Source organism: Mus caroli, chromosome X, assembly GCF_900094665.2.
Source record: "Mus caroli chromosome X, CAROLI_EIJ_v1.1, whole genome shotgun sequence".
In the NCBI taxonomy this organism is placed as follows: Eukaryota; Metazoa; Chordata; class Mammalia; order Rodentia; family Muridae; genus Mus; species Mus caroli.
In genome coordinates, this window is record NC_034589.1 from 80,834,900 (window position 1) to 80,855,389 (window position 20,490).

Sequence of the window (20,490 nt, forward strand, 5' to 3'; positions counted from 1 at the left end):
GTAAAATAAAATTAGAAACAGAAACAATTGTCCAACAATGATAAAAGGCATATGCAAAATTAGAGAAATGTAAGAAAGGGAAAAAAAGTAACAAGGTAAATTAAAACTTCTGGAAAGTGGAATTCCATCAGAAATTCTAAGAATGAAATGGAGAAGCACAAATCTCTTCCATTGTTCTGTTTCAAAGTCCCTCAAGTGCCACCTGAGCTCCAGCTCACTATATTCTACTGAACTGGACAGTTTTAAGGCATTACTATAAAGAAATTCAAGGGAAATGAAAACAAAGAATGACTAAAACCTAACTTAAATTTCTACTACATAAACAAAAGATCCAGTAACTTTTATTTTTATTTTTTTAATGTTACATTTTTATTTTATTAACTTTTTAAATTGATTTTTCTCTCATATATTACATCCTGACTGCTGTTTCCCCTCTCTCCTCCCCTCCCGCACTCCTCCCCCTTTCCTTTCAGAAAAGAACGGGCCTCCCAGGGACATCAACCAACCATGGTGGCATAGGTTGTTTATTTGTTCTTCAAATATTTTTCTCCAATCACATGACTGACCCCTCAAGTTCCTTGAAATCTCAGGAAAAAAAATCACCTCTTCAGAGAAGAGAAGCCCTCCCGTGGCCATCTACTGTGACTAAGCCATGTAGGAACCCCTATGATATTCCTCATTTTAAAATTTCCCACATGGCATTTGTTAGTATGTAAGATTAACTTGTATAATTGTCTTTTATTATTCTCATATACATCAGAATAAAATGTCACAGTGAGCGGGAACTGAGAATCTTGTTTATTGTTTTTCCCACAAAGTCTCACCAAAAAACAAACAAACAAAAAACAAAAAGGCTTGCAGCTTGTAAAGACTCAATTATTATAAGCTGAAAGAATGAATTCATGAATGGGATTGACAGAGCTGGACTATATGAGGAAAATTCTCAATAAGAATACCTTTGATGTTGGAAATATCAATATTGAGCTGTCCAAGTTTCTCACACGTTTTCTCTATACACTCATAAACGGACTGCAGAATTTCCTTCGGGTCTTGTTCTACCCATCTTTGGAACAAAAGGATAAATGTTAGTTTTCAAGAATTCAATACAAACATAACATGTTTCCATAAATACATTAACTTACTAGGTGTGCCTAGCACATAAGTGAGAAAATTAGGACAAAGCATATCTGTTTTCTACATACTAAAGGAATGAAAAAAAAACTATTTCCCATACATTTTTCTTATTCTTCACAGACTAATAATAATCCATCCTTCTTCTAAGGGTGGTCATTAAGCAGTGGCTCACACACTTCAAATCCCAGCCCCTGAGAGGTAGGCTGGTCTGTAGATCGATATGATCTTGGTTCCAAAAGGCAAAAACAAAGGTAAAATAGAACACACTCCTAAAAAGTAATCATTTTAGCACTGCTAGTAACAGGAACACAGAAAGAAATCATCTCAAACTTCAGACTGAATGCAGACTTTCTGATAGTTAATATTCCTTTGTTGTAATACAGACTTTGTGTGTGTGTGTGTGTGTGTGTTACATTACTTACACTTTGCTTTCTGTCAATGAATCCCTAAGCTACCCATTGTTCCACTCTTTTTGCTGAATTACTGCATTATAGCTTCATTTCTTGACCACTCCCATTCTCTCAGGTCTTCTCCAGAAGGTGTCTGGCTAAGTTTACTATACCAATCCACAGCATACATGGGGTGAGATAAACCAATAAATGTGATGTGTCTTTACATATTAAATTAAGAAACATACCCTTCTCTTGGGAATTCCTGTTTTATTTCTACTTGATGATGACTAAGAAGTTCAGCTGTTTTTGAATTGAAAACCTGAAAAACATATCAGTATAAAAATGCAAGTTGGTATCAAATCTGTTTGAAGTTATGGAGCAAATAAAGCTCTTATTAACATGTAGAAAAGACTGAATCATATGGAATGATGACCAATGATGTTTGGCTTATTCTTCAGACAGAATCACAAAGCATGACAGTGTGGGTGGCTGTAGAGATGATTCAGTGGTTAAGATCCAAGTTCACTTCCCAACAGCCACTTCAGCTGCCTCATAACTTCCTGTAACTCCAAACGAACACACACACACACACACACACACACACACACACACACAGAGAGAGAGAGAGAGAGAGAGAGAGAGAGAGAGAGAGAGAGCATACATACATATGAAAATGTGAATATTACACCAGAAATAACTTCTCATAACCAGGACTGATGGGGCCTCACATCTGAGAGCGTAGTGCTCTGGAGGCTTGGGCAGAAGAATCCAGACTTTGAGGCTAACTTGAGCTACAATATGGCATCCTGTCTATAAAAACTATAGACAATTTTTCAAAAAGAAAGAAAGAAAGAAAAGAAAAGAAAAGAAAAGAAAAGAAAAGAAAAGAGGAAAGAAAGAAGGAAAGGAAAGGAGGAAAGGAGGAAAGAAAAGAAAAGAAGGAAGGAAGGAAGGAAGGAAGGAAGAAAGAAAGAAAGAAAGAAAGAAAGAAAGAAAGAAAGAAAGAAAGAAAGAAAGAAAGAACAAGCAAGCTGGAGAGATGGCTTGGATGTTTCTGGGTTCCATTTGCAGTACCCACAACCCTCTGTTACTCCAGTTCCAGAGTGGACACCTCTAGCCTCCATGAGCAGCAGGCATGCATGTATTGCACAGACATACATATGGACAAAACACCCAAACACAAAATAAAAATAATTTTCTTTTAAAAATGAAAGAAGAATTTCTCATAGATGCAAACCTGGTCAGGGGCCTATGGCTGGGAACGATACGCTCAGAAAGAAACCAACTACTAGTGTTTTGCTAAAGGGACATGCTGTTAACTGCCTTCTAAACATCCCTCCAAGACTCAGGGAACATCAAAGAGGGGATGAGGGCAATGCAAGAGCTGAAGGATGAGTAGCTATGGCACAAAAGGTCTTCAGAAATGGCATGGCTGTTGCCTTCATAAACTCACTGTGGCTGAGCTTCCCTAGATAGAGCCTACACAAGATTCGATCTGTCAGCATTTCAAGGGGGGGCGGGGCTCATGGGGCGATGCCCTCCTGGACACACTTTTGGCAGTGCCAGTCGAATTAAAGTCAGTAGGTCACAGATACAATAAAAGGCAAAGTACAAGCAGGTCTTCTTGGGCAGAAGGGTTTCAGCAGCAAATGAAGGAAAGGATGAGAGAGGGCAGTGGGGTGAAGACAACTAAATTCACTGTCCCCATGATGGAATATGTTAAAGACTAAACAAGAAAACGTGTTTAAGAGAATTTCTCCTGAGAAAGGGAGATGTAACAAAACATTTTTTTTAAATGAGGAAATTTCTGTCTGGGATGGCGGTATACACTTGTAACCTCAGCATTCTGGAGACAAAAGCAGGAAGATTGCTACAATTTGAGGCCAGCCTGAGCTACATAGCAAGGCTGAGTCAAAAAACAAACAAAACAAACAAACAAACAAAAAAAAAAACCAAAGCAGCTCTTTACCTCCAAATAAGCTTAAATTGCTCGCTACAAAATGGAAAATAATACAAACAATAGCGTGGATTTCCTTGAGACTAGGAAATGAACAGTAATAAGAAAATTAATATATCCTCATTCATCTTGGATGAGAAGAAAGGAAGATGTTCATGCAGTATGCTTTGCAGGGAGATGTAGTGGTACCTTTATTGAGCTCTTAGAACAGGAAAATAGAGCCCTGTCAGTTGGGAGAGAGATGGCTATCTGGAGGTCCCACATACCTAGGCACTCTCTCGGGTATCTGTGTCATAAACTGCAGACCCTTGATTAAAAAAAAAATTAAAGATGGAATGAAAGCTAATAAAGAATATATATATATATATATATATATATATATATCCCATAATTTTAATGAAATAAAGCAAAGCTTTCTAAAAAATTTAGCAACACTCTTTGGTAGACATTGTTTCTACCAGTTAGTACTCTGGTGCTCAAGCATCAATTTTCTTATGGTTTCAGAAGAAGAATGCATAACTTAACTAAAATTTACTTTCCAAATCACTGTAATTATAGCATAAAAGTCCTTTCTAATCAGTTCGTAGAGTAGTTCCATGCCTCAGTTTCCTGTGGGAGAAAAATTACCTGCTCAGTGCAGACTAGTAAAAAGCAACAGTAAAGTGAGAACACTCTAACCAGTTGTTTCCTTCTCTTGTCATAATGGCACCTGATTTTCTGGAGAAGTGATAAACATAGAGCAAGAAGGCAAATTCTAAAGTTCTTTGAGGAGATAAAATATCTTATAAATCAAAGATTAACTCAACATCATAAAAAAAACTTGACAGAACCCCATGTCATATCTTATGATTCACAACTCAGTACTAAAGTTATATGCCTAGGATGTAGGCTCAAATTCGCAGTAACATTTATTGACATATCCCCAGGACACAGAATGGTACCTTGCACATTTGTTGAAGATCTAAAAACAATATGTATTCTAAGTACTGACTTGAAGACAAATTATCAGATAAGACTACCCAAAGTAGGTATGGGAGCTCACATATGCAATCGAATAAAGTAGGAGGCAGAAGCAGGAGCCTTGCTACAAGTTTGAGACTAACTTGATCTTAAATATCTGCATATTGAGTTACAGGTCAGCCAGGAGAACATAGTAAATAAATAAACATCTCAAACAGAAAGAAGGAAGAGATAGATACAATGAGATGGTAGAATGCTAGAGAGATGTGGTTCAGGAGCAAGAATGCTTGCCAAGCATGTACTACAAGCCTTGGGTTTGGAACCCACAACTGCATGAAATTGGATGTAATGGTATATACCTATAAGCCTACAATTCCAGCACTTAGGAGTTATTGACAAGATCAAGAGTTCAAGGCCAAGCTGGGCTACTTGAGACTCTGTCTGAAGAGTCAAGCATGATGATACATTCCTTTCATTCCAGCACTTAGGGGGCTGAAGCTGGCAAACTTCTTTGAGTTTGGAATCAGCCTGGTCTACATAGCAAGTACCAAGCACAGCAAGGGATACCTAGTGAGCTGTTTCAAAGTATATAACAAACAAACAGAAATGGCAGGAGCTAGTTATGGAGACTCATACCTGTAATCCCAAAAACTGGGGAGGCCAAAACAGGAGGACCCCCTCCTAAATTTGAAGCTAGCCTCAGCTATATGGTAGAATCCAGGCCACACTAGGCTACAGTATGGGAATCTTTCTAGAGATTGGAGGAGACTGGGAAGATAGCACAATAAGAGCATCTTTTAAAAAAAGAAAAAAAAAAGCAATAGGCAGAGTGGCTGAGGAGATGAGAAGGTTGGATGTGTAACTATGAGAGCCTCAGATTCACCAGCACTCACATTAAAAACCAAGCATGAGTTTATGTGCCTATAACCCCAGCAGTGGGTGGTGAAGGAAAGTCTATCCCTGGAGCTCACTGGCTAGCCACCTGAAACAAAATGTCAAGCTTGCATATCAGTGACTTTGTCTGAAAGGAATAAGCTGGGAATCCATAGGGCTCGATTCATATTGTATGTACATGTGCACACATGGACACATGCACCCATACACTCACATGCACCCAACGTGAAAAGAAATGAAGATGCCCCCTTTCCAAAGCCCAGCATGGTCATACTGGTTGCTATGGTTTAGTTTTTCCAAGTTGCCTTCAGAAGCCTTTATCAAGTTTGCCACCAGTAATCCCAGCACTTGAAAGAATGAGCAGGATGGTGAGTTTTAAGGTCATCCTGGGCTCCAGGAGACACCAACCGAACAACCAAAACCAAAGCACAATGAGGTGGTGGGAGTAAGGAGAAATGCTAGAGAACCTGTGGCCCAGCAGTTTCAAACAGTGCTTATTTGCTTCTGGGACTTTTCAAGAGTTAGAAAGGAGAAACAAAAACCCCCAGATGGCCCTGTGGACTAAGTTCACATTCTGACTTCACCTTCCAGATTCAAGTTCTTTAAAAAAAAAAAAAAAGTGAAGTTAACAATATAGTTTTAAGATGAAAACTAAAGACTTTGCCACCTAGAATCAGCGGCTCTAATACACAATACTCATATTTACCAGGTGAGAGCCAGGAGATTAGACAGAACTGACAAATGGCTAAGGATCAGCTTTCTCTAAAGCAATTCAGTATGTGCTGGCTAGTTTTCTGTCAATGTGACACAAGCTAGAGTCATCAGGGAGGGGGGAGCCTCAATTGAGAAAATGCCTCCATAAGATCAGGCTTTCAGTAAGGCTGTAGGGTATGTTTCTAATTAGTGATTGATGAGAGAGGGCCCAGTTCATTGTGAGGAGGGCCGTTCCTGGGCTGGTGGTCCCAGGTTTTATAAGAAAGTAGGCTAGGCAAGCCAAGATGAGCAAGCCAGTAAGCAATATGCCTCCGTAGCCTCTGTATCAGCTCCTGCCTCCAGGATCCTGCCCTGCTTGAGTTCCTGTCCTGACTTCATCCAATAGCACTGTGGAAGTGGAAGCTGAATAAACCCTTTACTCCCACAAGTTGCCTTTTAATCAGGTGTTTAATCACAGCAAACACAGTGTTTCCCTACTTTGATACTTTCATACTACCATAATTATTACTCTTATTTACCTGTTCCATAGTAATTATTTCATACTAGCATAATTATTACTCTTAATTACCTATTCCACAGTAGTGATACAGAGAAATCTTTCCACAAGACAACTTCTAGGGGTATGAAGAGAAGAAAATTTGTTGCATGCAGACTGTGGGAGTCAGGTATGGGCTCCCAGAAGAGATAAATTCTAAACTGGTTGAACAGAATTGGGTTATGTGAAGCAGGAAGTACATCTGTGCAGGGTGTATAGGTGGGCGAGAGTACACAATGACCTCTACTGCTATGATGGCTGCAGAATGTGGCAAGGCTGGGCCCAGGAAAGCTACAGTATTGTACCTATTTGAATAACAAGTATGACATATGGAGGATTCCATCAGGAGAGCAGCAGCAGTGGGACCGAAAGACTTGTAGCAAGGAAAGAGGAAGCATTCAGAGAGCTCATGACACCTGGCAGCCTAGTATGTGGAGAAAGTGTTATAAGACAAAGGAGAGGGCAGGTGCAGAACAGGAAAGAAAATGCAGATATGGAGGATCATATCTGTAATGTTAGCACTTAGCCTGGAGAAGGATTCTTGTGAATTTGAGTCCAGTCTGGGTTATATATTGAGTTCCAGGCAGCCTGAAACCACAAGGCTCTGTCTCAATAAATAAATAAATAAATAAATAAATAAATAAATAAATAAATAAAATAGCAAATTGCAGTGTAGACAATGTTCATTTGAGGTGCTGCATTGGCTCAGATTAAGGATGCTCAGCAGTCAATTGTTCCTATTTCAGGTCATCTAAAGAAATATCTAGTCTCAGAACTTCACATGGGCCAGAGAAACAGACATAATTCAAGGGCAGGCAAACACACACACACACACACACACACACACACACACACACATACACAAGGCCGGAAGGCACACAGCTGTTGGGGAAGTTAAGCCCCAGCTCTATCCACATCAGCTCTTTGATTTTCATTTTTTTTTTTTATTTTCATTTTTTTTCTGGGCCTCATGAATTTCCCATCTGTGAAAAGACCAAATAGCTGGTCATGGTGGTACATGTCTGTAATCCTGACACAGTGAATATGACAACTTTATGCTAACCTAAGGTTAGTTATACAGTAAGATACCTTGTCTTTAATTTTTTAATTTTTAAAAAGACCGAAACAGTCTGAATAAAAATAACCTAAAAGCCAAAATAACCTTTTAAAGGTCAGGCATGGTGGCACATGCCTTTGATCATAGCAGAGGCAGGTGGATCTCTGTAAATTCAAGGCCAGCCTGGTCTACAAAGTGAGTCCAGGACAGCAAGGCATGATAGAGAAACCCTGTCTTGAAAACAAGCAAACATAATAATAATAATAATAATAATAATAATAACATCAACAATAACCTAAAGCTAGATATGGAGAATCATATTCATAATCCCAGCACTTGGAGGCTAGAGCCCAGACTGGGTTAAATATTGAGTTCTAGGCCAGCCTGAGACTGAGACTTCGTCTCAATAGATAAAAACCAAAAGTGAAACAGTCAGACATGGTGGCTTGTATCTATAATCCCAGAATTTGGGAACTGGAGGAAGGAGGATTAGGAGTTTAAGGTCATTTTGTATCTGAGGCTATACTGAGCTAAATAAGATTCTGTCCCAAAATAACAGAGAAATCATTTACTTCTAGGCATCTTGTCTCAATTCCAGATTTTTGCCTGTGGAGGCTATGGGTATAACACAGTAGGAAAACATTTGCTTGGGTCCTGATTTAGATTCACAGTATCAAAATAATAAGGGGATGGGACTGGAGAGATAGCTCAACAGTTAAGAACACTGATGCTCTTCCAATACCCATATGGTGGCTCACAAGCCTAACTCCAGTTCTAGAAGATTTGTTGTCCTCTTCTTGTCTCCTTGGACACCACATACATGCAGGCCATATACCCATAAACATAAAAAAAAAATAAGTAGCCATCACTGGAAAGAGAGGCCCATTGGACACGCAAACTTTATATGCCCCAGTACAGGGGACCGCCAGGGCCAAAAAGTGGGAATGGGTGGGTAGGGGAGTGGGGGGGGAGGGTATGGGGGACTTTTGGGAAAAAAATAAGTAAAGGTAAAAAAAAGAGCAAGAAAAAAGTTAATATATGGGCTGGAGATACAGCATAGGTGCTAGAAAGTTTGCTAAGAATGCACAAAGTCCCGAGTTTGATGTCCCATGCAATAAACCAGGAATAGCAGTACACACCTATAAACTCTGCATGCAGGCAATAAAGTCAGGAGGATCAGAATGTGAGGTCATCATCAGCTATAGAATAAACTCAAGTCTAGCCTAAACTGCAGGAGTCCTCAAGTACATAAAAATAAAAGTGACTTTGGCAAGGTGCAGATATAGTATATATCCAGTTGTTGTTCTTCCCTCTTCCTTCTGCATTACCTAGAAGTGATAGTAGTAGAATTAGATGGCACAAGATCTGAGCTGGGCTTGGAATCCTAACACTTTGGATGTAAGAGGCAAGAAGATCTGGAGTTCAAAACCAGCCTTGGCTATGTAGCAAATTCAAAGGTTTGGGCTACGTGCAATTCTGCCTCAAAACAAACAAACAAACATAAAAATAAAAATTTAAAATGTCACCAGATCTCTATTTCACCTCTATAACTAGACTACTATTCAATTTCACAGATAGTATGAACTGCAGAATCAAAATTGTTATTTTAAAAGTTTTACAATAATCTGCTGAAACATTTTGATGTATACATCCCCTGACTTGTAAAAGAATCATAGAAAGAGGACATGTTCACTTTTCTAAGTGTCCTGTAAGGTTTGCCTCTGTCATCCTGTGATGAATTTAACTACGGCACCATAAACATGCATATTCCTTTTTCTACCCACACAATCCTTCCACATCCTACTCTTTTATGGTACACTAAAATTTACTATGTGATAAGACATTATTCAAGAATGTAGGCGGGGTGTGGTGGCACATGACTATAATCCCACTATTTGGGTTTGGAGGCAGGAAGATTAGCAGTTCAAAGTCATTTTCAGCTACATGGTCAGTTTGAGGCCAGCCTGCACCACATTAGACCCAATGTCACAAATCAAAAACAAGGGTTAGGGAGATGGCTCAGTGGTTAAGAGCACTGATCATTCTTCAAGAAGTCCTGAGTTCAATTCCCAGCAACCACATGGTGGCTCACAACCATCTGTAGTGAGATCTGATGCCTTCTTCCGGTGTGTCTTAAGACAGCTACAGTGTACTCACATACATAAAATAAATAAATCCTTTTTAAAAATAAAAAAACAAAATTGGAAAAAGAAAACCATTTTACACAAACTTGGATGCCCCAAAATAAAAAATACTAGCCACAAATGTATTACATTGCAAAAATTGACCTTAAAAGGATTAATGACCTAATGCCACAGAAGATAACAGAGAAATTATATTTTTCTTTTTCTTTTCTTTTCCTTTCTTTTTTTTTTAAGACAAGATCTTGCTGCATAGTCCAAGCTGGCCTCCCATTTGCAATCCTTTTGCCTTGGTGAGATTACAGACATCCATTATCACACTATTTCCTAACATGAGATTGCAGGGACCAGTGAGAAGAGCATCAGATCCAGGCATTTGTTATCAAGCCAGAGGACCTGAGTTCAAGTCCTAGCACTTACATGATTGAACACACACACACAAGCACATGTGTGCACGCACACATATGGAGATACACCTTTACCAAATAAAATGTAATTTAAAAATATTTTGAATGAAATCAGGGCCTAGAAAAATGCCTCAGTAGCTAAGAGCACTTGGTGCTGAATCATAAGAACCAGAGTTGGGATCCCTGTATTCACATGGGATAACTTCAGTTCCAAGTGATCTGACACCCTCTTCTGGCCTCTTTAGGACTCACACAGCCACATATATACAGATACATGCATACAAAAGTAAATTATAATCTTAAAGAAAAAGAACAGGGATTGGATAAACAGCCTCACTCGTTCTTCTGGAGGAACCAGATTCAAGTCCCAGGAACCACATTGCAACTATGTGTAACTCCAGTTCCAGGGGATCTGATGCCCTCTTTTGTCCTCTGACTGCATCAGCCATGTAGCACAAACACACACACACACACACACACACACAATGCAGGCAAAACACTCATACATGGGCTGGCGAGATTGCTCAGCGGGTAAGAGCATCGACTGCTCTTCCAAAGGTCCTGAGTTCAAATCCCAGCAACCACATGGTGGCTCACAACCACCTGTAATGAGATCCGATGCCTTCTTCTGGTACATCTGAAGTCAGCTACAGTGTACTTATGTATAATAATAAATAAATCTTTGGGCCGGAGCAAGCTGGGACTGAGCGACCCAAGTTGACCAGAGAGAGCAGAGGTCCTAAAAATTCCCAACATCAATTTTTTTTAAATGTGAAATTTTGCTGATATGATGCTTCAAGGGCAAAGGCGCTTCCTGTCAAGCCTGACAACCTAACTTCAATCTTCAAGACCTACATTGTTAAATAACAGAATGAGCTCCTGGAAGTGCAGGTTTTTGCAAGTACACACAGAGAGACACTTGCACGCACATACACACACTATATTTAATAAAAATGTTTAATGAAATGGTAGGCTAGGTGTGGTGGTCCATATCTGCAAGCCCAGCATGTGAGACATGGTGACGGGTGGATCAGGTATCATCTGTGGCTGCACACTGAGTTTAAGGCCAGCCTGGGCTGCATAAGTTCATCTGAAACAACAAGTTTGTAAAGCAAGGCATGCAGTTTAGCTGTCTAGCTCCTGTCTAGAATTTACGAGTCCCCGTGCTGGGTCCCTAGTGCCACACAATGTTTTATTTCAAGGCATGCTGACATCTAATAGCTACTAGCCAAATTTTACACTTCCCAAGTTTTTCATTCAGTCAACACATCTCAGTCCCAAGATGCTCATGTTGACACATGCGCTTGCTTATAGAGTAAGTAACTATTGCATGCCTTTAGGGAAGTACAAAACTGAAAGCTTCTAAAAGCTGGGCAGGGTGGTTCATTCCTGGAATCACTGCACTTAAACACTTAAGAAGGTGAAGCAGGAAGATAGTCGTGTGCTTGAGGACAGCCTAGGTGACACTGAGTTCCAGGCAAACCTCCAGTGGAAGGACTGTCTCAAAACAACCAGCCAACCAAAAAAAAAAAAAAAAAAAAAAAAAAAAAAAACAAAACATAGGTATTGAATAAGAATGGAGAAAGAAAAAGGGAAGGAAGAAAAGAAGGAAAGAAGGAAGGGAGGGAAAGGAGGGGAAGGAGGGAAGGATCGAGGGAGGGAGAAAGGAAGGAAGGAAAGAAGGAAGGAAGGAAAAAAGAAAGGGAAAGGAAAGGAAAGAGAAAAGAAAAGAAAGAAAAGAGAAGAGAAGAGAAGAGAAGAGAAGAGAAGAGAAGAGAAGAGAAGAGAAGAGAAGAGAAGAGAAGAGAAGAGAAGAGAAGAGAAGAAAAAGAAGGAAGGGAAACCTGTCTAGAAGCCTTTTGAGATCTCTAAGTGTAATGAGACAACTGGGGCCTAGGCACTGTTTCTTGCCAAAGTAAGCATGGAACTACAATTCTTGTCATTCTTCACAAACACTGGCAGTTGGAACAAAATGATTACACAACCATTATCCACGATGACACACCTGAGCCCTGCCCAGGACCCACTGAACCTGAGTCACAAAATGATCATAAGCTACAGGACTTATTCAAAGCAGTATTTTTTCATATCTTGTGAAACCAATTAGTAAGAATATGTTTCTTGGTGGAGAGTCATTCATGTATGGCTCTAATCCTATAATCAGAGGTGACATGTGACTGGCTGGGTCCTCAAGCTCTCCCCTATTCACTCTAAGCAGTAGTATAATCTGCCTCAGAGTATAAAAGACTTGGACTTGAATTCTTGTTCTACCAGTTATTACGTTGCATGTGACCTTGGACCCAATCCTCAAATCCTCAGTCACAATCTCATCACCCAGGTAAAGGCATGTCCTTGAACACTACCCCTCATCAAATGACAGTTGACTGCATCCTTGACATATTGCAAGTCACAGCATTCTCCAAAGCTTTTTGTAAACATTTGACTTAATAGGGAAAAAAAAATTAAGTTACCAAAGTAAAGAAGGAAGTTGACTGCTTCAGCTGAAACTTCTTTCTCAGAGAGAAATTGCCCCTCCTTAAAACCTGTTACACTAATTCTCTTTCCAAGAAGTCCCTACTCTGCAACCTGTGTAGCCATGTGCCAACATAGGTTCACTTTCCTATCAGACGAGTTGGGGATTTTCCTCTAGTATGAAACAGTTGCACCAGCTCCCAAAACTTAGTTCTCTGACAAGTTGAGAAATAAACGTGGGGGTGGTGGAAATGGCTCAGTGGGGAAATATGTGTTCCACCAAACCGGATGATCTGAGTTCAATCAACCAGACCTAAAAGGCTGAAAGAAAGAAGTGTCTCTCAAGCCAGGTGGTTGTGGTGCACACCTTCAATCTTAGCACTCAGGCGACAGGAAGCAGAGGATGGTGGATCTCTGAATTCAAGGACAGTCAGTTTATAGAGAGAGTTCCAGGTTAGGGCTATACAGATAACTCTATCTTGGAAGAAAAAAAAATCTAAAACAAACAAAAAAGTGGTTCTCACAAGTTGTCCTCTGACGTCCACACAAGTGCCATACTGAGTGTGTGTTTGTGCACACATACTAACATAAAGTAAATAACTAGATAAAAATGTAATAAATAAATTTGAGAGAAAGAAACATGATCAAAATGAAAGGTCTAGGGGCTAGAGAGATGGTTCAGTGGTTCAGAGCATTTGCTCTTCCAGAAGGTGGGTTACAACCACGTGTAACTCTGGTTCCAGGGGATCAGATAGATTCTTCTGGCTTCCTGGAGAACTGCACACATGTGGTACACATATAAGAATGCAAGCAAAACACCCATACTTGTAAAGAAAAAAAGGAATAAAGTGGAGGGTCTACTACAAAAATCAAAGAGCACTTACTTAGTATGTGTGTGAGACCCCACATTTGACCTTCAGCACCACAAAAATAAAAATAAATAAGTTCTACAGGAAGAGGGAAAAGCTGAGTAAGGGTGGGTGGTAAACTGTAAAGACAGAGCTGTTGAACTACCATTTATAGGTAGAATAGAACCATAGGAAACAGATAGGCAACATAGTGTTAAGAAGAGGCAAGTCACCTTAGATGAAAGAGGAGAATTTTTTAATACTAATAGATTTTTACTAATAGAAAAGAGGAGAAAACTTAATGAGGTCATTGGCCTCCAATAATTCAAATATACAAATTAAGTGAAGACTAATTAGATTGTGTAAGTCTTCACCTTTGTGAGCTTCCTTCCTCTAACAGTTCCTACACACTGCACCCTTTCCTGAGAAGGGGAACAATCAATTTTGAGTCATCATTACAACATAGAACAGTAACACAGGAACCACTCCTGGGAATCACCTTGTGACTGAAATACTTAGTCAGCAAATCCACTATCTGCACTCCCCAGGGAGTGGTTTACAACCAAAGGAAACACTACCTTGCTAAACCATTCCCAAGTTTTCCCAATGACCCACTTGGCCTTTGAAGCACAGACTTCTTAGTCGTTTCTTAAGGAATACACAGTGTTATCCACCAACATTTATTTGTAATTATTTGCCATTTAGTTTTCTCTTCAGGTTACAAACTAAATATATATATATATATATGTATATATATATATATATAAAATTAATTATAGCATTATGAACTTGATAATTTTTTTCTCTATTAATGTAAAAATTACCTTTAGGAAACAAAATATGAAGGGCCAGAAACAAGAAAGACTGCCTGGACTACAAAGGTAGCACTAGGAAGAAACCAAATGAAAGCAAGCTCACCAAGCTGGCTCCTAAGAAGGAAACCTTTAAAGTTCTAAACTATTTTACTCACATCCATAGAGGGCAAGGCTATACAAACTTGGAAACAATTATTGTGCTTTGCTTGGCTTTCCCCCAATGCTTTGAGTTAATAGTTGTTAATTTATGATCTGGAAAGAGAATAATAGAAAAGTAGGAAAGTTTAGCCAAGGACTCTAAAGCACCATCTTTTATTAGAATAAATGGAAGATCTGACCTGAGACACTATTGCCAGTGTGTTTGTGCCCCTCAACCTGCCTGGCCCCTGTAGTCATTAGAGTGAGGATTTTTTAAAATTATTTGTATTATTAACTTTTTTGTGGTGTGTGTGCACACCACAGCACACATGTGGACATTGGAGGAAAACTTGAGAGAGTTGTTTCTCTCATTCCACCATGTAGGTCCCAAGGACCAAGATCAGATCATTAAGACTGCTGGGCGTGGTGGCGCATGCCTTTAATCCCAGCACTAGGGAGGCAGAGGCAGGCGGATTTCTGAGTTCAAGGCCAGCCTGGTCTACAAAGTGAGTTCCAGGACAGCCAGGGCTATACAGAGAGAGAAAAAAAAAATTGGCAGCAAGCACCTTTATCCATCCACTGAACCATCTCTCCAGCCCTTAGTGTGTCAAATCTCAAATATAACTTCAAAATTCAACTAATATGGCTGATTGTGGTGGCTTGTGTTCATAATTGTAGTACTTATGGGGCTGAGGCAAAAATACTACAAGTTTGAGACCACCCTGTGCTACTAGTGAGTCATGAACAGCCTGAGCTATGTAGCAAGATACTGTGTTAAAATATTCAGCTCATGGAGGGATGGCTTAGCATCTGAAAGCACTAGGTACTCCACCAAAAGACCTTCATTTGGTTGCCAACATTCACAGGGTAGCTCACAACTGTCTATAATTCAAACTCCAGGAGATCTGACACCCTCTTCTGGCCTCCTCAGGAAGTAGGCACACACATGGCTTATAGACACATGTGTAGACAAAATTCCCACTCACATAAAATAAATACATTAAAATAATCCCAGTTGTTAATGGTTAATAGGCTCAGAAAAATGATAATAATTGTGTGGCTATATTATTGTTACAGATATATTAAACAAATCCAGCCAAGCAGAGCTATTTATGATCCAGGATTACTTTATAAACTTTTATATGAATGTAAGACAAAATGAATCCTACCTTTTGCTATTAAAATTTTAAAATGCAGATGTGAAACAATGATTGAGAAACTCAAACCAGGGTTGTCACTAAGGAATATTTAAATTGAAAGTGGACTGAAAGTTTCTCAATTACAAAAACAAAACAAAACAAAAACAAACAAACAACAAACAAACAAAAACTTCTGATCACAACACAATGCACTTTTTAGTCAAGTGCTAGTCGAAGAACAAACACAGGTGTGCGTGCTCATATGCACAGGTGTATGTGTGCACATTCACCAAATAATACAGGAAGAGTTGGGGGATATAGTTTAGTGATAGACTGCCTGCCTCCCATGCTACCGGCAAGGATATCAACCCCTAAGGGTACAGGTAAATAAATCATTGAAGAAAATTCATGGTTGATAAAGAAATAAAGAGGGAGGTAATTAATCACTAAGTATTTACATCAACTTTCCAGGTTAGTCAAATGCCCAGTGAAGCATGGGCTTTTAGCAGCTTTCTATTCACTTAAATTACTTTCAAATGATCTCACTGAACTGAATGCTAGCTCACTTCAAGAGCAAGTTTCCTAGCTGTGAGCAAACAGTGGCTCATGCCTGTAATCCCAGCACTTGCCTGGCTGAGGCAGGAGGATCAGGAGTTCCAGGCTTCTCTGGAGTAAATAGGCAGATCCCCGTCTCCAAAACAAAACAAAAACGAAAAAAGAAGAGCTAAACTTCTTCACTGCAAAATGAAGCAGCCAAGAGACATTTAAACAGCACCTCATTATGGTAATTCTCATCGTGCATACTAAATAGAACTGCCCTGTCACATTAAACAGTAGAGTGGAGTGGACAATATCTGATGATAATGGTCAAAGTGTCAGAACTGAACTGATTAAGCTCTTGAAATGAAATAAAGATTACTGAGAATTGCAATCCGTTTCCAATATGTTTCACCACCCCCTCAGTAGTCTAGCCTCTGCAGCTTCTGTGGCAGAAGATGACAAAGCATCAGCATGCTAATACTTTATTCGTTCTACCGCTTGAACGGACGCTATGTTGGGTGACCACAGCCGTGACACAGCTTTCCCTCCATCCAAGGACGTCCTGTGCCCAGCAGGCCAAACACTCATAGGGAAGACCGCAGCAGTGTCAATGTGACCACCTGTCCTTTACTGCATCGGGGTTGCTCTGCTTGGATGCTCCAAGAGTACTCACTCTCTTTGGGGAATCTCCCTATTGGTAAGCGACCTGGCCCCACCACCAAGGCTGAGACTGCTCAACTCTGCTGCGGGGGTATCCTAGGAGGCCAAGATCCCCCCCAGAACAGGACAATCCCAGCATGGTAGGTCCCCCTTTTGGCCTCCTTTCCTCGCCCCAGCAGCTAGGGCCCAGGAGAACAAGAGGCGCGCGGACTGAGGACGCAACACCCCGCCTTTTCGTCCTCCGGCTAGTGTCCCAGTTCAGTGGGCTGAGAAGATGTCACCCCAGGGCTCACCAAAAAACGTGTCGAGCTGGTACCCTGGTCCACTGCTCCCACCAATGGCCCCAGAACTGCTTTCTTCGCGGCTGCCATGGAAGTCAGTCAGCTTCAGAGCAGAGAGCTTAACACGGCTGGTCTCCGGGGTGACTGTGGAGGGCTGCGGAGGGCGGAGCAGGGACAGCGGAGGGCAAAGCAGCGCGCTTCTGCTGAAGGCTCGCGCGGCTCCTAGGCAGCCCCTTTACTCCCGCCCGGCCGCGTCGCCCCGCCTCTCCAGCTCAGGCCCCGCCCCGCCCTGCATTCTCCGAGGCCTTGGGAGGCGTGGCAAATGGGGGGGCGCTGTCTTCCGGGCGGACCAATGAGCGACTACAGAAAGAGACCCAGGAGCAGGCCAGTCTGAGGGTTGTGAGACGTCACGGGGGCGGGGTCAGCGCACGGCGGAGGCTCTGGTCCGCGCCGTGGGTCACGTGGTCGGGGACGGGCGGAGCGTCTGCCTTTAGCCAAACTCAGGCTTAGCGGAGGGCGGGGCCTTACAGAACACTCCCTGTACCCGGCCCTGAGGCTTGCACCGAACCCCGAGACTTAAGCCTGCTGGAGCAACCCGAAGTGCAGAGCTGCCTCTTCCCTCTCTGGTAGGCTGTGCAGAGTGCGACCTGAGTCGCCTGGTGGACGATCCAGCCCTTTCGTCCCAGCTCTTCCACGCCCCAGCGCGCTGAGCCGCTGTTAATAACAATAAACTCTTCTACTGGCATCAATTCCGGGTGCGACCAGCTGACGGAGGGATCTAAGCGAACCCCTCACATTTGTAGGCCAGGGAGAAAGAATGTGGAAGTTATTTCGGCTTATCATGTAAGGAAAACGTGTCAAACCATTGTCTCCAAGAACCTCAGGTTGACCACCACGAAGGAAACACTCGGCACCTCCCAGTCCTGAAGCGCCCTTGCCTTTTTCGCTCGTCTTCACTGAGTATGCCCTCCCCTATGCGCCATTTCCGCTCGCTTTATTAACCACTGTGGACTAGGTTGGGAGCGAATTGGGATTCTCATTTGACCTTGAATTTACCTTGCCTAGATCCTTTGGAGGCGTGCTTTCTAAAAGGCTTTCAAACTTTGGACTGGACTCGCAGTGAGAAATAGTTTTCAAAACAGCCTGGGGCTGGTGTTTGTGGGCTGCTCATTGCACTTGCAATTTTTTTGTATAATAATTATATGCTGTATACTCGTGTACATTTTTAAATATTTTCTAAAAGCATTTTTTATCTATGCTATGCATTCTATGTATTTCATTCTATGGGATACCTTTTTTTTTTTTTTTTTTTATAACATCTTGATTGGAAAAAAAAAAACCCACTAAACTGAGCTAGGTGATTTAATGCAAGTCTATAACCCACTATGGAGGAGGATCAAAAAGGAGTTCAAGGCCATCCTTGGCTAACTTACCACCACCAAAATCGAACGAACGAGAGAGAGAGAGAGAGAGAGAGAGAGAGGAAGGAAGGAAGGAAGGAAGGAAGAAAGAAAGAAAGAAAGAAAGAAAGAAAGAAAGAAAGAAAGAAAGAAAGAAAGAAAGAAAGAGAAAATGAAGGGAAAAGCTCAGATATTGGTTTTGTAAGCTACCATGCTTTCTATTATCTTTAGAATTGATACTATTCCCAATGTCTTTCCATCCATTTCCCAAATCTCATACTATTTTGCAGCATCCCACAGTTGTCATGAATTCCCTTTGCTCTATTTCACCTCACTCATACATTTTTATTTATATACTTTGTGTATGTTTATATAGTTTTACCATGCTTGTTATTAAAGCACAATTTCCTGTCCTGGTGTTCCTGAGGAGGACTGCTTAGAGAGATGCTACACTTGCTGACAATTGACAAGCTTTCAAATAAGTCAGTATTTTTCTTTTTAATTTCCTGGAATAGAATAAGAAGCAGCCAGACAGGATAGACAAATATTAAGACACTAGGCCAACTTCTCTGTCAAATTTGTGATAGGCATTAATTGAGTAGATTATATGGAAAAGGATTCTCTTAGTTCTAGAAGTCAGTAAGAACAGAGCCACAGACCTTCCTATGTTGAAGCATTAAAAAAAAAGTCCTGACCATGTCTGAACTTTAGCACAGTTGCGGCTCAGATTCCAACAGGACAGCAGATTATTTGTTTAACAGCACAGTAGGGATCAGAATTCCGCTGTTCCCAATGAAATGAAAGGAGAGGATCATGAAAGAGCCTTAAATTCATTTTTACTGTGCTTCTTATAACATTGTATATCTCACAGCTTCACTGCTGTCACCAGAACAAATGTGAAGAGCCACAATATTATTTTAATGTTCCCAAACCACTCCTATCTCAAATGTCCTCTAAAACAAACAAACAACAACCCAGAAAAATGGCCTAAATGGAGAAATCTAGCTCAGCCTATCTTAATTCCATACCCTAAATATTTACTCTAAACTCTCACAGATTTATTGTCTCCCTTTTATCTGGTCAGACCTGCATGCCTGAGATTCTAGGTAGAGGCAGAAAGCTCAGGAATTCAAGGTCATCCTCAGCTACACAGGGAAGTGATACCAGACTGGGCTATAGAAGACTTTGTCTTAAAAGGAAAGCAGTGGAAAGTATTATTCTGTTTTTCTTTCCCCTTTCCCATCCCTTCAAGCCACAGCTTCGGTCCAAAAACTCTGTATAAATGTAAAACTGAATAATAGGTACTATGACTGTTTTTATATTGTCAAAAGTTGTTAAAAGCAACACTAGGACAACTGAGTCCCAGAGAGAACACATAATCTACATATTTGAGACCAGCCACCCTCCAGTGTCACATCCAAGACTAGAATTTCATTCTGCCATGAAATCTAGTGTCCTTCATAACAGCCTAAAGGAATGGAAGCTGAAGGGAATTAGAAAGGAAAATGGAGAAGAAAAAATGAGGAGAATGGAAAAGCTGATAGAGATAGTATGTCATCCTTGATCAATCATCCTCGATCATCCCCTGACCACTAATACATATGAAAGGCAAAGCAGCAGAAGAAACCCTTAGTGTCTTGGCCCTGACATTCAACACTTAATCTTCATGACCTCAAGTAACCCACGGCTTCTTTTTGCTCACTTGCAAAATAGGGAAAATGTCATTTATAGTGAAGTGAATGAGTTACTAATGTAATGTCTCTGGAAGCACGGTATGAGCAGTACAGCTAGGCAGGAAAGGCAAAATTCATGGATTTATATTGTCAAATTGACTTGTCCCAAGGAAATCCAGGTGTGAAGGCTAGGAGGGAAGTGCTTCATGCAAATAGTCTAAGGAGTCTGAGTCATCTGAAGGACACATACACTGGCATCATTTCCCTCTCCTTCCTCTCTCTCTCTCTCCCTTCCTTTTTCTTTCACCAGGTCTTAGGTAACCCAGCACAACA

General features: G+C 40.8%; 1 protein-coding gene across 6 annotated transcripts in view; it reads right to left on the reverse strand.

Moving 5' to 3' along the window:
• Nucleotides 1-17,340, reverse strand: part of Gk (glycerol kinase) — a 72,613-nt gene extending 55,273 nt beyond the window's left edge. For 3 of the 6 annotated variants that reach the window (XM_021152829.2, XM_029472972.1, XM_021152830.2), the window contains exons 1-3: nucleotides 17,097-17,339; nucleotides 1,772-1,845; nucleotides 957-1,063 (exon numbers count right to left, since the gene is read on the reverse strand). In XM_021152829.2, the coding sequence (XP_021008488.1) occupies nucleotides 957-1,063; nucleotides 1,772-1,845; nucleotides 17,097-17,174 (259 nt within the window). In that variant the 5' untranslated portion in view covers nucleotides 17,175-17,339. Of the gene's footprint in view, nucleotides 1-956; nucleotides 1,064-1,771; nucleotides 1,846-17,096 lie in introns of all 6 variants that reach the window. The other 3 variants (XM_029472971.1, XM_029472970.1, XM_021152832.2) reach the window with 2 other exon arrangements.
• Nucleotides 17,341-20,490: the final 3,150 nt, after the last annotated feature.